At 38.2% G+C, this 16,749-nt stretch overlaps 2 protein-coding genes across 2 annotated transcripts in view; both read left to right on the top strand.

Annotated features, from left to right (window-relative positions):
- plcd3a (phospholipase C, delta 3a) overlaps positions 1-2,104 on the top strand; it is a 28,618-nt gene extending 26,514 nt beyond the window's left edge. The window contains exon 15 of the mRNA XM_065255473.2: positions 381-2,104. Within this exon, the coding sequence (XP_065111545.2) occupies positions 381-508 (128 nt within the window). The 3' untranslated portion in view covers positions 509-2,104. The remainder of the gene's footprint in view (positions 1-380) is intronic.
- Positions 2,105-3,029: 925 nt separating this feature from the next.
- nmt1a (N-myristoyltransferase 1a) lies at positions 3,030-15,185 on the top strand. Its single transcript, XM_065255474.2, has 12 exons — positions 3,030-3,176; positions 5,297-5,393; positions 8,406-8,550; positions 8,689-8,807; positions 8,913-9,004; positions 9,145-9,261; positions 9,446-9,616; positions 9,937-10,045; positions 10,199-10,369; positions 13,104-13,271; positions 13,438-13,575; positions 13,874-15,185. The coding sequence occupies exons 1-12, from the start codon at positions 3,067-3,069 to the stop codon at positions 13,892-13,894; spliced, it is 1,458 nt and encodes a 485-aa protein (XP_065111546.2). The 5' UTR covers positions 3,030-3,066; the 3' UTR covers positions 13,895-15,185.
- Positions 15,186-16,749: the final 1,564 nt, after the last annotated feature.

Below are 16,749 nucleotides of genomic sequence, written 5' to 3'. Positions count from 1 at the left end.
AACACATTAGAGTTACTCTTACACTATATGCATCTTAAAGGACATTAAAAGCCAACACTGAGTTTTTTTTTATTTTATTTTTTTTAAGCAAATTTAATTATGGGTAACTTTTGAAGTTGTGCTATCCGTGTTAGTGATTGCCGTATGATCTCTTTTGTTTATAAAGATTGTCCACTTTTTGTATACGTCCAGATTTTTAACTGATGCACCTGTAATTTGGGCACAATTTTATCATCTGTTAGTTGCTTCATATTGCTTTACACATTTGCATTTAATTCAAACACAACAACAAGCATATACAAAACCGTTGCTTGAAATTAAACATCACATTTTCTGATTTTGCGCTCTTTACTGAACTGTACATAAACTGTGTTGAACAGGTTATCGTCATGTACATCTGCTAAAAGCAGACGGATCCAGTCTGTCTCCCGCCACCCTGTTCATCCACGTGAAGGTGGTACGTCGAGGAGTTTCTATTAAATCAGTTTCGGAGAGTTTGGGCAAGTAGTGATGTTCTTCCATCATGATTCCCTGGATTGGTTATTTCTGGAGGTACCCTATTGAAGGACAAACCCATTTATTGGGCTCTTAAAATGAAGGAACTACCAGCAGCAACTGTGAGACCACTGAGACACAATCGACTCAGTCAGTGTTTGTAGATCAGTTGCTGATTTATTAGCACTATTCGTTGTCAGTTTGTTGACTGCGGGGCATCTGATCTGAAACCTGACGTGTTGTGGACTGGTTAATGTCGAGTGTAAACGTTTTACAGTATGAAATCAGTATTGTTTGAAGCTACTTAACAAATCAGTATTTTTATTTGTCTTTCTAAAGAAAAAGGACAAAAAATGTCTACGGAGTCTCTGTGAGCCTTGAAATAAGAATTGTAAAGATGTTTTATGTTAACCTACTGTTACATTAGGGCCTCTGCTAGATTCATAGGGCCTGGGACAAAATGAATGATATGCGGACTTAAGGTAAGAATGTGATGAAGAGAAAATAACATCTTGTGAAGGCATAGCATAGATCTTTTGATTCATTTGAACACCATAAACATCATTATAAACAAAGAATAATATATCAGAATAATGTGTATCATTTTAAGTATCACTAATGATGAAATTAGTGTTTTAACCTTTTACAGTCTATGGTTTTAACACATTATGTCTGAGACAGAAGATTTTATCATTAATTCTAAAAGCAAGCATTGTACAGTGTATATTTGGTATCCTTACTTTGTATGCCTTTCTAGATATTCCTGTACTGTTACAACAAATAGATTATTACCAAGATTTCATAATCACGTTTCTTGAATCATCATAGTTGTAGAGTTAAATGAGAACCTTAAGGTTTTAGTTTAGTTGTGTTTTGTCTGCTTTTGATATATATTGCTTATATAATGTAATATAATATCATACATTAACATTTGAACTACTACTATGCGGATGTTTTATCGCAGATTTTATGTTTTTATTTTAGAAACCGTCCTCTGTGATCTTACTTGCTCATACAGTATTATTTGTGTGCGTGCATGCTGATTTTTTTTTTGGCTTAACAGATTATAACTAGATTATTTACTGTATTACAGCATGTTAACATTGATGTAATTAATTTTAACGAGTATTTATTTTTCTGCTATCAAAATTACTTAATACTTGTTTTATTTTCTTGTGTATTTTGTAAAACAAATTTAGTGTGCCATAGTGTGTTTGTTTCTTAGTGAATTTTTGTAAGATGTAGTGCCTTTGTAAGCATGCACACATTTTATAAATCTGTTTTTATTACAACTACTTATTGTGCCTTTTAATGATTTTTGAATGCATGTGTAGAGGATGAGACAACATTTTATGCATGGCTCTTCCAGGGCGAAAGCAAATAAATGGCTAAAAATGCATTTGCTTAGCCAAGCTAACGTCCAAGAGCTTTAGGATTGAGAATTGACTGCTATGATTGAAGAGCAAACATTATGTGACTGAAGAACATTCCTAAAATTGCCTAAATATCTTTTGATAAACATTAATATCACTTTCCTTATCAAATTAGCAATAGTCTAGGCCAGTGGTTCCCAAACGTTTTCAGCGTGCAGCCCCACTTGTGTACGGTGCATTCCTTCGCGTAAAGAAAATTGTGACAAAAAACTGTTCTAAAACTCAACATTTTAATAAAAAAACATTAAATTACACAAAAAAGTAGTGCTTTTGGTTAGTAGCCTTATTTTTTTTAGGTTTAATTACACAGAATTCATGATATATTAATGTATTTCATAAAATGTCATAAAACTGGGGCCCCCCTGGCACCATTTCGCGGCCCCCTGTTTGAAAACCACTGGTCTAGGCCAGGGGTTATCAAAGTGGGATCATCAATGCTTAGCCAGGGGGTGCATGAAATAGTTTGTTATAAATTATATAATTGTGTTCTACCTTTTAGAAGGGAATATTTACATGTCAGTCTTACTGTTAAATATAAGGAAAGCTTTTAAGATAAGTCCAAATGTAATTTGAACAAAACAACCCTCTTAAAACACATAAGTTGAACTAATCACTATGAAACAAGTGTAAAAAATGCTTTATTGTAAGAATATGCCTATTTTTTAGGGGGTCCTTGAAAATTTGTCTCCCCTGTAAGGGGTCCCTGGCTACAAAAAAGTTTGAGAACCCCTGGTCTAGGCTAGCCATAACTATTTTTTACTAATGCCCTGTTAATGCATTAGTTGTGTTAGTTAATATAAATATAAATTATGATAAAATGTTAATATACGATTCTTTTTTGCTCTGGCAATTCCTGATTTGAGAATCTGGTGAGAGGATCCCCAGTCATATAAATTTGCAAACACCTACAAGTCACTCAGAATTCAAAAATAAAATACATTTAACAGGAGATACTGCCATCTCTTGGTCAATACGTCCATCAAACAAGTTTCTGGATCGTTTTACAAGCGTTAAAATGGAGTGTTGGGAAAAATTAATCTATATAAGAACTACAGAGACCATCATGCTTTGCGGCAGTCCGCCAATAGGTGTGCGGGGTGTGAGAGCACGGGGCGAGATCCTCACTTCCTGGTTAAAGATGGCGGATGAGAATGAGACAGCACCGAAGCGGGAGAATGAAACTGAGGTAGAAGAGGATCATGGACATTGCAGCAATTGTGAAAACGAAGAGCACCACTCTGATGATGGGTGAGTGTGCATGCGTTTTGTCGTTGGGTCTAAAATGTAAAACGATCTTACTATCGGCCCTGAAAGACAGGGGCCTTGCTCCGCCAGATTGAAGCACGCTAACAGCCCTCGGATCCAGCCCCTGCTGCTGCGCTATTGGCTTGTTCGGTTGATTGGCAGGTCGATCTTTGAAACGATTGGCTGAGGCGCTGTCAATCCGATAAGCAGACGAATCCCTATGGTCGATTCTCCAGGATCATGAGCATTTACGAGAACAGATTTTCAGCCTCACCATATAGCTGTGTTACATATAATGAATAAAACGTCACGTTTAAAGTTGCTGTTTTATTAGATTTATATATATATTATCATAAACAAAAAGTATTTATTAATTGGCACCAACATAAGCACTTTCAAAGCTGTTCATGCATTACTATTACCGTTTTTGACCAATAGGTTGCTACAACATGGATCTGCTGTCACTAACGTTAACTTGTGGTTTGTCAAGATCTAGTTAGCTTGTTAGTAGCAACCGTTTGTATTACCCAGCTTTCTCGTGGTTTGCTTTCAGTTAGGCGTGTTGCTTCTGGGTTTCACTTTCAATGCACAGATTTTATCTCCTTTGTACAATACCAAAATACATTTACTTCGCATATTCTTGTCTCTCAAGGTCACGTGCAAAATGTGTTTTTCCTCACTGAATTAATGGCAGCATGTCGAGAATCACGTACAATACATCGCTTTTCCTGTCGTCATTCATTTCGTCCACCCCTCCTATGGCGATTTTCTGCTCTTGTAATGTCGCGGCGATAAAAACAAATATGAATTAGTTTTTATTCAGTCTAACTGCATCACATTATTTATCATAGAAATTACAGTACAGACTACATAATGAATTCGTAATGTACAGTAGCCTATTCGTATTTAGAAGATGTATGGCATGGTAATCACCATACTAATTTACAAAAGCATCTTCTGTATTATTTACACATGAATTCATAATATCAGTATAGTCTAGGATGGTCATTACGTTACTTAGAGGCCTTATCACACGTGCATACTAGACAATCCCTTATAACGATTACCCATGGTTATAATAATTAGAGTATAGTAACCATTTTTTATTACTACAAATACCACGGATTAAATGTGAATCATGTGGTGTCCCTGTAGTTCAACTGTATGTGTAATGGGTGTGATCCCAGGATAAACAAATACTGATTAAAATGTATACCTTGTTATGCAATGCAAGACAGTTTGGATGCATTGTTGAAAATGTATGGTCCTTTCCTGTAGTTAGACGATGGTAAATTTGTGGTTACTATGGTTATAAATAGTTAAAGTATGGTTACTGTAGTAAATCATTGTTTATTCTTGCAAAGGATTGCCGTCTTGCTTTAGGACAGCTTTTATATGTTGATGCAATATGGAGATAAAAGGTGTAGTTGCAAACATCACAGAAGAGCATTTCTAACCAGAGGCATTGATTTCTGTGCATGCTCTTAGAGAGATCATTTCAAGCAATGGTCATAGGGTCGTCTTTGTCATATGGCCCACATCCTCTTTAACACACAAAAACACCTGTTTTTTCAGCAGGTCATGTGATAGACCATCTGTCCCCTATTAACAAATGTAGCTGAATGCCGGCACCTCTCTCCCCCCGTGGACATTAATAGGATTAGCGGGGCGTCTGTACGTACGCTGTCTGTCCAGTTCCAGACTTCAGTCACATTTGTGACATGGGGTCAAGTGTGTGTTTCATTCAAGCTTGAATCGAAATATTTGGGTTCGCAGATGTACATAGCATTGCCTCTGTAGATCTGGGTGCGTTGCATACAATAGAGTTTTGTCTTACACTTTTTGTCTGTACTCCCTTTTTTTTTTGGCATTGCGTGTGCTTGTTCATGTTCAGTAAAAGCAAATACCAGTACATAGTATTGTACAGCAGATTTGAATACCATTCATTTTACAACAACGAGAGATTTTAGGTGTAAAATAATGCTTATTGGATCGGATACATTGATGGCTCTATTGAGATGATCTCTGGTACACTTTCACCCTGAATCACACACAGTTAGTGCTGAGTGAACGTTGCCTTACATTTTAGCAGCTCATCTCAACTGTGTACATTTGACCTGCAGGGAAAAGGGTGACGCAGGTGCCAAGAAGAAGAAAAAGAAGCAGAAGAAAAAGAACAAGGACAAAGGCAAAGAAGCAGAACAGGATCCTCTGGCCAAAGTGAGTGTCCGTGGTATTAAAAAAAAAACATGGTTACACTTTTACCACAAAAAAACATGGTTAATTTAAATTTACGTAACGGGTCTTTTTAACTAGACAGATATGATTCACATAGTACCAAAATACCGGTAAACTCTTTCAAAAAGTGTAAGTTTTTTTCTAAACTGACGCACGACAAGGCCGTTGTTGTATTTGTAAACAATGTCAGTTGTCTTAGACTGATTCTTGATGCCCAATTCCAATTTGTTGCCTTTATCCAATTTAAAAAAAACAATTTGACAACCTGTTTACATAATATTTTAAAAGTGTCTCGTATCCGAAATCAGCATTTACACTAAACACTTGGCAAATCAATATAAGGTATACATACTCCCCTGGAACAGCTTAAACCACAGAGGAAGTAAAATGTAGCAATATGACCCAGACAAAATGATTATTCAAGATTATAGAGCTTTATTTTTGTAACGAGACATAAAACTTCCACATTACTCCACTAAGTGGAGCCATCCTTCATTGTGCTGCGAATGGCGCTTTTCCATTGCATAGTACCCAACGGTTTAGTTTAGTTTGGGTCGGGTCAGCTCACCTCACTTTGGCGTGGTTAGCTTTTCCATCGAGTTTAGTAACACTTCGGAGTGGGATTGATTATAGGCGTGTCGTTATATTTGCACTGCCTATTGCTGTGACATCATACAAGTGAGAGCGTCGCGGTACATTCCCATACATTTATTTATTGCTCAGTCCGCCACAAAATTAAAATTGGCCACAACAAATAGATGTTTGCGAATCACGTTTATCACTACCTCTGTCTCACATGACAGTTTCTGTACAAACACCCGTGCCGTCAGCCGCTGGCGCTCCCCTGAGCCTCATTGAAGTTGCATTTAGGCGCATATGATGCTGATGTGCCCGTTGCAAATTTTCCGAAACAAACTGCTAGTCTGGAAAAAAACTGTTATGGTGTCCCTGATTCTCAAGCTGTGGATGTTTTTCATCGCTAAAAGGGAGTTTGGGAACTTATAGCAGAGCACAGATGACAACACGTTTGCTTGAGAAAGCGCAAGCTAGCACTTAAGCTAATCTTTTACATTGTAGCGATGACGCTGGTAGTGACGTTTCTCTCAGACCAATCAGTGATCTACAGTGTTTTTGCGTCACGTTTGGTATCAGCTCGGGTCGCTTGGAACACCCCAACCAAGGTGGTATGAAGAAAAGTATCGGGTACTACGTACTGCACCTATATGTTTGCGGGTGGTGTCCAACTGAGTTGATTTCATTTGCCAGCGTCGCATTTTAAATGACACACGACATGTCTCAACATGAGAATATCCGATTTGTACGCTTACATTGAGGACCCGAATGCATGTATCCAATTCATATCAGATATCCGATCTGTACAACATGAGGGGGAAAAAAGTCAGAATTGAGTCACTTCAAACATGCAATGTAAATGCGGCCTTTGACACAGCACTGTGCTTCTAATTGGGTGTGCGAACCTCTTCAGTATGCATGGTGTGTGGCAAGAAACGTTGATAAACAGTGCGGGAGATAAACGCGTTATCTGTGTCACAAATAAATTACCAGTAAATTACTGGTAATCTTAAATCTCCCTTTAAGCCTGGGATACACTGCACGATTATTGGCTATCCCAGACGAAAGATTGCCAACGTGAAACAATCGTCACGATTTCTGTGATCGTGGCTCTTCATCTGTGGTCCTATGTCGTACAATGAGAGAGGTTCAAAGACGGCCGTTTTCCAGTCTTGCGTCCAAAGATAGCCTACGATATTTTTGTCAGAAATGTCAGAAATTCGGCATGATCACCACACAGTATGTTTGCTGCTACGACCTGCGCGCCGGTATTTCTTTACCACGAGCGCATGCTGGTGATGTTGCGCAACGTGTGACGCTGCCGCCAAAGCTTCCGTGTCATCATCGTACAGTCTACATGGCTCTCGTACCCGAGTTTAAATGATACATGTCGCACAGTGTGATAAGGTAATGATCTTATAGGAGGGCAAAGATCCTACAGTGTATTCCAGGCTTTACTGGTAACAATTTACCCATGATCTGTTAACTGCCAATTTACCAGTAAAGGGTAGGGTAGGGCTGTGTATCGATTCAGATGTTCTAGATCGATCAATTCGATTTTTATTCACAAGCTATCAAATCGATTCGATTCCGGTTCCTGGATCCATTTTTATACTCCCTTCTCGATTCAAATCAATAAATAAAGATTTAATACAAATACTAGATTAATAAAAAATTATATTAAATAGCTGTTTACAAGTGGGTAATTAATAAAAAGAAATTAAAAGCCACAACACTATCGTCTTGCTTGACAAATCTAAAATGCTTTCATACCTCTGACTTTTTATGTGAAGGTGGCATCAACGTCAATGAAACACCTGAAACAGCCATTTTAAGCACTGAATGAATGAATGAATGAATGACAGGCTCGCCTCTCGCTCCTTGGTAGCATCCAGAAAGGCAAAAAGAGGGTGACATCTAGTGAAGAAGACTAGTAATTAGATTAACGTTAATCTTGGGTTCAATGTTTGCGGAAATAAATATGAAAAAAAAAATCGATTCTGCTCTTTGAGAATCGAGTTTGAATCGACCACGTAAAAAAAGCAGATTAATCGAAAAATAATTTTTTTGTCCAGCCCTATAGGCTTTATGCCCAGCTGCACTACTTCCTGAACTTCAGCCAGCTCCTTGTTTCCTGTCTGCCATTATTGGACAAACTGATTAATCCAGGTGTGCCTGACCTCAGTAGTCACAAACAAACTGATTAATCCAGGTGTGCCTGACCTCAGTAGTCACAACAACAATATTCAGACACACCTGGATTAATCAGTTTTTCCAATAATGGCAGACAGGAAACAAGGAGCTGGCTGAAATTCAGGAAGTAGTGCAGCTGGGCATAAAGCCTCTTGTAGGGACTATTGTGAACTATGATTTTCCTCATTGATTTTCAGTTTAATTCCTCAATGAATTTCTCTTTGTCAGGTAAACTCCCTCCCTGCTGAAAAGTTACAGGAGATTCAGAAGGCCATAGAGCTGTTTTCAGTGGGTCAGGGTCCGGCTAAAACCATGGAAGAGGCCACGCATCGCAGTTATCAGTTCTGGGACACTCAGCCAGTTCCTAAACTTGGTATTAATCCTTGACACTAATATATTCTTCAGTCAAACATTCATTATTTTACATTAAAGCCTACTCAAGGCAAGGATCTCTCATTGATTCTACATTGTGTTTTATTTTGAACAAATTTTTGTTTGTTTGTTTGTGTAGGAGAGACAGTGACATCACACGGCTATATAGAACCAGATAAGGATAACATACGAGAAGAGCCATACAGCCTTCCACAGGGCTTCGTCTGGGACGCTCTTGACCTGGGAAACCCCGCGGTGGTATGACACTAAATCCCTCCATCAGTCTGTTTTGCAAACTACATCGGCATCAGCAAACCACTTTAAAGCTGTATATATTTAGTTTAGTCTCTTCTCGTGTTGTAGTTGAAGGAGTTGTACACTCTCCTCAATGAGAACTATGTGGAGGACGACGACAACATGTTTCGTTTTGATTACTCCCCAGAGTTTTTGCTTTGGTAAGTAAAAAAAGATTGAAATGTTTGCCATGAACTATTAAACTTTAATCAAAATGTTTGTATCGTTAAAAGGTTATTAATAATTTTTTTGTTGATTTGTGTTTTTGTGTCTGTCATAACAATCCTCTGCTCCTTTCCAGGGCTCTGCGTCCTCCCGGCTGGCTGCCTCAGTGGCATTGCGGAGTGAGAGTCAACTCCAACCACAAGCTAGTTGGTTTCATCAGCGCCATTCCCGCCAACATTCGCATCTATGACATGTGAGCATTATTCGCATGATCAAGTGTATCAATATATTAGATTAAATGATTAATTTAACAGAATCCAGAGTGTCAAAGCGTTCACCAATTTGTGTTACCTAAAATTGCATACAAATGCAAAATCAAGTAAGTTTCTGATTTCCAGTTTGTTGATCTACTTATATCTTCTTTTTGATCCTTCCAGAGAGAAAAAAATGGTGGAGATTAACTTTCTGTGTGTGCATAAGAAACTACGCTCAAAACGAGTGGCACCAGTACTTATCAGGGAGATCACCAGACGGGTCAACTTGGAGGGCATCTTTCAAGCTGTGTATACTGCTGGAGTGGTACTGCCCAAACCAGTGGGCACCTGCAGGTAAGACACATTCACCCTTTCACAGAAAAATGCATTACTACCTCACTTGAAAAATCTAGTGCAATGAAATGTTGGGCAGTTAATATTGATAGTAGTTAAAGGATGTTCCACTAGGGGGCACACAGGCTCAGAAAACCTCAGTTGTGAATAATCATCTGAATAATACAAACTTAAATTGTCATTACATTTTAAAAGTCTTGGTGAACTATTATTTATATCCATTTAGAAACATATTTTTAGGAACCCCTATGTCCTTCTGCTTACATTTTTTTACTGCCTGTTCTGTCCCTGTAGTAAGCTAATGATGTATGTCTGTATAGATACTGGCACCGATCACTAAACCCACGAAAGCTGATTGAGGTGAAGTTTTCTCACCTGAGTCGAAACATGACTATGCAACGCACCATGAAGCTGTACCGTCTACCAGAGGTTTGTGCCTGTCTGCTTATCACTTATTAACACTAATGATTTTTCTGTTTTTTTATTGTTATACTCGTACACATTCAGTTTGTCGTCCTTGTCTCTTGTGCTTTTCAGGAGATGCCTCTTATAATGCAATTTTTCTCACTTTGTCTCCTGTAGGCTCCTAAGACTTCAGGCCTGAGGCCGATGACCGTGAAGGACGTGCCTGCGGTCCATCGGCTGTTAAAGGAGTACCTGAGTCAGTTTAACCTGGTGCCTGCCATGAGCCCAGAGGAAGTACAACACTGGCTGCTGCCTCAGGAGAACATCATTGACACCTTTGTAGTGGAGGTATTACATTTACAAGCCACTTTTAAATACATTGATTGTTTTCTGTCACTGTTACTCAAAACAACCTACACATAAACACCGAAAGCGCTGTTACACATTATATACTTCTCAATGGAATAGATTTAGCAATATAAATGTTATCAAAATGGTTTATATTATATTTAATTCTGCATAACTAGTACGAAAATTATATATCAAACGTTTAGTAGGTTATTAAAAATTTTAAAAAGTTAGGAGCACCAGCTAAAATTTCCAAGAACGCACCAAAAGTTAGGAGCACAACAACTATACATCAATGACAATTATTTCTTTAAATAATTGAACATGATCCTGAACTCTGTGCCATACATTGTTTTGTCTTGTCCCAACATGTCTTGTGATGGGCACTCTCCTCATATAAAAAATCAAGCCCTCAAGCTTAAATGTTCAATGGTGAACGCAGTCTTGCCTGCAACTAGGGTTGCCAACTTCAGCAAAGAAAAATAAGGGTCATTCCTGGATCTTCATAGGATAATAAGGGACAGTATAAGTGACACTCCAAATATTTGAGTACAACAGTGTCTACAGTTAGGTATGTATAAAAGTAACTTCCTAAAATTAATCTTAGACATGAATACATTTGTTCAAACCAAACTATCTGCGTAAATTATGAAGGAGCAGATTCTGTTATTTTAAAGGGATACTTCACCGATTTAGCATTCAGCTTTGTATCTGTAGAAACCCGGCAGTATTACTGAATGACCATGTTTCCCTCCATCATTTCCCCCTGAGAGGAGAGATATCTGCATTTTGGTTCTGCAAAAAAGTCCTCCGATGATGCAAAAATCGTCATATTACATCATCGGAGGACTTTTTTGCAGAACCAAAATGCAGATATCTCTCCTCTCAGGGGGGAATGAGGGAGGGAAACATGGTCATTCAGTAATACTGCCGGGTTTCTACAGATACAAAGCTGAATGCTAAATCGGTGAAGTATCCCTTTAAGTACATGTTGTCATTTTTATTTTTGAAAGTACTTTTTAACTCAACTGTTATGTAAAAATAGATGTTTTTTTTAAGGCAGTGACTAATGAAACGAGTATATGAAATGTTAAGATTGAATTTAGAAGTGTTCACATTTTTATGAACCGTGCAAACAAAAGTGCAAAAATGCAGAAGTGCATTTTAAAGTTGCTTTAAAGTTAAACCACTCCCTATTGTTCAGTGGTGTCAATGTAACATAATGACCTGATGACAAAGGGTTTTCACGTGCACACACACACACACACACACACTAAGTACATAAGTTCACTCTTTATACACAAGTAACTCTACAAACACACCATGTACACAAGTTCATGTTTTGAACGTTTTGTAGAGGAATGAAAACCGGTCACAAGTACACTCACCTAAAGGATTATTAGGAACACCATACTAATACAGTGTTTGACCCCCTTTTGGATTCAGAACTGCCTTAATTCTACGTGGCATTGATTCAACAAGGTGCTGAAAGCATTCTTTAGAAATGTTGGCCCATATTGATAGGATAGCATCTTGCAGTTGATGGAGATTTGTGGGATGCACATCCAGGGCACGAAGCTCCCGTTCCACCACATCCAAAAGATGCTCTATTGGGTTGAGATCTGGTGACTGTGGGGGCTATTTAAGTACAGTGAACTCATTGTCATGTTCAAGAAACCAGTTTGAAATGATTCAAGCTTTGTGACATGGTGCATTATCCTGCTGGAAGTAGCCATCAGAGGATGGGTACATGGTGGTCATAAAGGGATGAACATGGTCAGAAACAATACTCAGGTAGGCCGTGGCATTTAAACGATGCCCAATTGGCACTAGGGGGCCTAAAGTGTGCCAAGGAAACATCCCCAACACCATTACACCACCACCACCAGCCTGCACAGTGGTAACAAGGCATGATGGATCCATGTTCTCATTCTGTTTACGTCAAATTCTGACTCTACCATCTGAATGTCTCAACAAAAATCGAGACTCATCAGACCAGGCAACATTTTTCCAGTCTTCAACTGTCCAATTTGGTGAGCTCGTGCAAATTGTAGCCTCTTTTTCCTATTTGTAGTGGAGATGAGTGGTACCCAGTGGGGTCTTTTGCTGTTGTAGCCCATCCGCCTCAAGGTTGTGCGTGTTGTGGCTTCACAAATGCTTTGCTGCATACCTCAGTTGTAACGAGTGGTTATTTCAGTCAAAGTGCTCTTCTATCAGCTTGAATCAGTCGGCTCATTCTCCTCTGACCTCTAGCATCAACAAGGCATTTTCGCCCACAGGACTGCCGCATACTGGATGTTTTTCCCTTTTCACAGCATTCTTTGTAAACCCTAGAAATGGTTGTGCGTGAAAATCCCAGTAACTGAGCAGATTGTGAAATACTCAGACTGGCCCGTCTGGCACCAACAGCCATGCTCAATATTGCTTAAATCCCCTTTCTTTCCCATTCTGACGTTCAGTTTGGAGTTCAGGAGATTGTCTTGACCATGGCCACACCCCTAAATGCATTGAAGCAACTGCCATGTAATTGGTTGATTAGATAATTGCATTAAGGAGAAAATGAACAGGTGTTCCTAATAATCCTTTAGGTGAGTGTAAATGCACAAATGCTCCCAAATAAGGTCTCAAGATTAAATTTCAGGAGCAAAATGGTTACAATTTTAAACCTTCATACCAGGTGACAAAATGTTTTTTTGGATTGATTGGTTTAGTAATAAATTGAAATGTGCTATAGAGTTCAGAAGGGAAGGTGACTGACCTCCTGAGTTTCTACACACTGCCATCCACCATCATGAATCATCCTGTACACCGCAGTCTGAAAGCAGCCTACTCCTTCTATAACGTTCACACCACCACACCCCTGCTGGACCTGATGGGAGATGCTCTCATCCTCGCCAAGTCGGTTAGTTAATGAATCCCTTTCTCTTTTTATACTAAAGATATCGATGAACAGTTTATTTATGGTTATCTCCTTAAAATATAAGGAAGCCAAGTCATATACCTCCATTATATTTGTACTTTCTGCGTGTGTGTTTACTAAAGCTTGTTTTGTCTCATTTTCCCTGCAGAAAGGATTTGATGTCTTTAATGCACTGGACCTAATGGAGAATAAGACATTTTTGGAGAAGCTCAAGTTTGGCATTGGAGATGGAAATCTGCAGTATTACCTCTACAATTGGAAATGTCCCAGCATGGGCTCAGAAAAGGTGCGGATTTTCAATCAGTCAGTTATTTGCTTTTAATGACATTAGCCAGTTTGTGCACTAGATGGAAATAATGTTTCACAATCTGACCTCTTTGTCTCATAAAGCAGCCCAAGTTTGATAGTTTAGTAAACTGCAGTAAAATTGAACCTTACTATAGTAAATACTATAGATTTTTTTCATGTTTGACTGTAGTCGATGGCTATGGTATAATATACTTAAGTTTTGTGTTGCCATTTATCTTCCAATTTATCATGCATATACCAAAGATGAACTGAAGTATAATTGTGTTTTCTTCCAGGTGGGATTGGTACTACAGTGACCAGTTTTACCATCCGTAACCTCTGTCTCGCATGACAGTGAGTCCAAGTTATGACATCACGCACTGACCACCTGACAGATGCTACCAACGGACTTCCTGCTTTAGGAAGGAGAATTTACCGCCCATTTGAACGTTGACTTTTTTGGACCTGCACTACTGCTTCCAGGCTGAGAGAGGATTTGTTTTCTTCCCTTTCCTCCTATCTCTCTCTTTTCATCTCTTTCTTAATCTCTCTCTGCGCATGGACCCAAAACCGCTGTCAGAGGCGAGGAACTTTAATATCTTGTGATTGTTATTAATGACTCGCACACAGACACGCCTGAACGTAACTATCAGATACGCTCACCAAACCTTGGCGCTTAAGCATTACAATATTCGCCTTCTTAGTCCAACACATTCAGTATAACACACTCCCTGTCCTGCGGGAGGAAAAAATGGAAATTCGCCAAGATTATAACAAATCTATCGAAGACGTGTTAAAAAAAAGTCAAGTGAGATGATAATAAAATCCAATGTGGACATGACAAGGGCTGCTGTCACGTTCTGTTTTTTTTCTCTCCATGCATTCTTAGGCTGTTTGTTGCCATGGAAACAGCATCTTTCTTTCTTTTGACCAATGGGTGCGGTACATAGTGAGAGATCTTTTTCTTGTGGTTTTGCTTTGTCATTGCTTTTAATCTGTCTCTTGATTAGTTCATTGCTTATTTAACTCTTAACTGCCTGTGATCCCCTTTCACAGTATTGCCAACGGATAAGCACCCATGTAAATAACCTAAAAAACAAGAAAAATATATAAAACTACAGACTGACAGTGATTAAATCGACATTTTACACCTGGCAGGTTAGGGGGTCGAAAATGAGCAATAATGATGTTTTCAGGAAACGATTGTGATCTGGGTTGAGTTAAGGGTGGGAGGGAGGGTAAATAAAATTTCTACGAAATGTGTTAAGAATGAAATGTGATGTTGTGTCATAGAGGATAGATTATGCAAACTCAAAGTTTTTCTGCTGTAATATGATTGGAGGAACTCCTGATTGTATTTACAGTTATTTATAAGATGCCTGCAGCATACAGGAGAATATACAGTATCAAGGCAGTAAAGATGATGAGTAAATGACAGTATCTACTCCGAAGTCGTGGTTTGCATAGTATAGGGTAAAAGAAGAGTGATTTGAGGCAATGGGCTGTGTAAAATGGAAGCAACCGACAACGGGTCTTTCAGTTTTTATGATGGTGTGAAAGATGTCCATGTGTATTTTTGTGCTAAATAAAAAGTAGCAGCTGCTGTGACTGTTTGGTCTGTGGTTTATTATATGAGAGCGAGCAGTCTGTGTTGAGTCGCATTGTTCCTCATGAAAGCGAGAACAAACTCTCTCTATAGATAGAAATGAATGTTGTTGTTCTCTATAGTAACCATGTAACTGTTATTCACTTTATATGTTAATGGGGGATTCTAAGTACCTACATTTGTCAAACCTCAGTGGTGTCAACAAAATATTAAAATGTTATTTATCTTGCTTAAACACACGCCTGTGGTGAAGTATTGAAGAATTACAACATTATCTCTGTGTAGACCAGGCACATGCGCACACATACATGAGAGACGTGTTTTTATTAAATGAATATTAAGAGTGTAATGGCATAGTGCAATGTCTTATTTTTTCACTTCCTACGCCCCATGATGTCTGTGCAAGTCCCTTTAGTGAAATATAACCTTGATATCTTTAATATTGACTGAGTAAGTCTGTGTCAAAGATTGAAATCAATGTAAAAAACAGGCTTTGGTGCTTTTAATAATTAGATTAAATCTTTAGCCTGGATTTCACAGACAGGGTCACACATTGAGGTGTTAGCACAAATGGTAGTACCAAATATTGCACGCATGCAATCAGATGATTTTCAAATGTTTTACATAATTTAAAACCTAATATGCATTGATGTCAAAATTACTATAAAGTGTCTTTGTTGTCCTCCTCAGAAAAAGCGCCCAGTCATCATGACCAAAATGCAAATGAATGGATTTTTAAAGGGTTATAAGTGGCCAAACATTTACACACTTTTTTTAAAATGCTATTTTACTGACACATTAAAATGTTTCAATACACACAAACTATCTGCCTGAGCAAATTGTACCACTGTAGAAATGTGACTGCATACATTTTGAGCATCACATTTTGTTATTTTTTTGTATATTATTGTTAACACAACTGTAATGTACTTTGCAGTGAGTACAGGCTTTGATGACCTCAGCTATTTTTTTAACTAATGAAATTATGACTATGGTTCACATTTTTATGAACAGTGCAAGCTAAAGTGCACAAATGCAAAGCGATACTCTTGCTCTAAAAAACCTCTTCCCCAGTCAGCTGGTGTCAAAGTAACATAATGACCTAATGACAACGGGCTTTAAAGTGCACACACACACACTAAGTAGTACATAAGTTCGCTCTTTATGCTCAAGTAACTAAAAAACACACCATGAATGCAAGTTCACTTTTTACATTCAGGTAACTGTGTATACACACACTTACATTACTGTGCAAAAGTCTTAGGCCATCATGCTAACATTAGATTTGTTGTTTTTGCCATGTTATAGTGATCATGTATAATTATTTCTCAGTCTCTTTATTAGAATACAACCAGAAAATACAGGAAATGTGTATATAGTATTAAAAACAGTATAAAAGTATAAGCTGAAGTGTCAAGTATTTAGGGTAAACTCCTCTTTCACTTGAGCAATAGCAGCAGGCAGCTGCAGGATCTCTTAAACCTAAATAAAATGAAATCCTTATTTCTAATTCGAATCGAATGACTTCAGGACTCAAAAAAGCTCAAGATGTGTTTCATGCTAAGA

Source organism: Paramisgurnus dabryanus, chromosome 3 (assembly GCF_030506205.2).
Source record: "Paramisgurnus dabryanus chromosome 3, PD_genome_1.1, whole genome shotgun sequence".
Classification (NCBI taxonomy): Eukaryota; Metazoa; Chordata; class Actinopteri; order Cypriniformes; family Cobitidae; genus Paramisgurnus; species Paramisgurnus dabryanus.
This window is presented reverse-complemented; position numbering and strand designations above follow the sequence as displayed.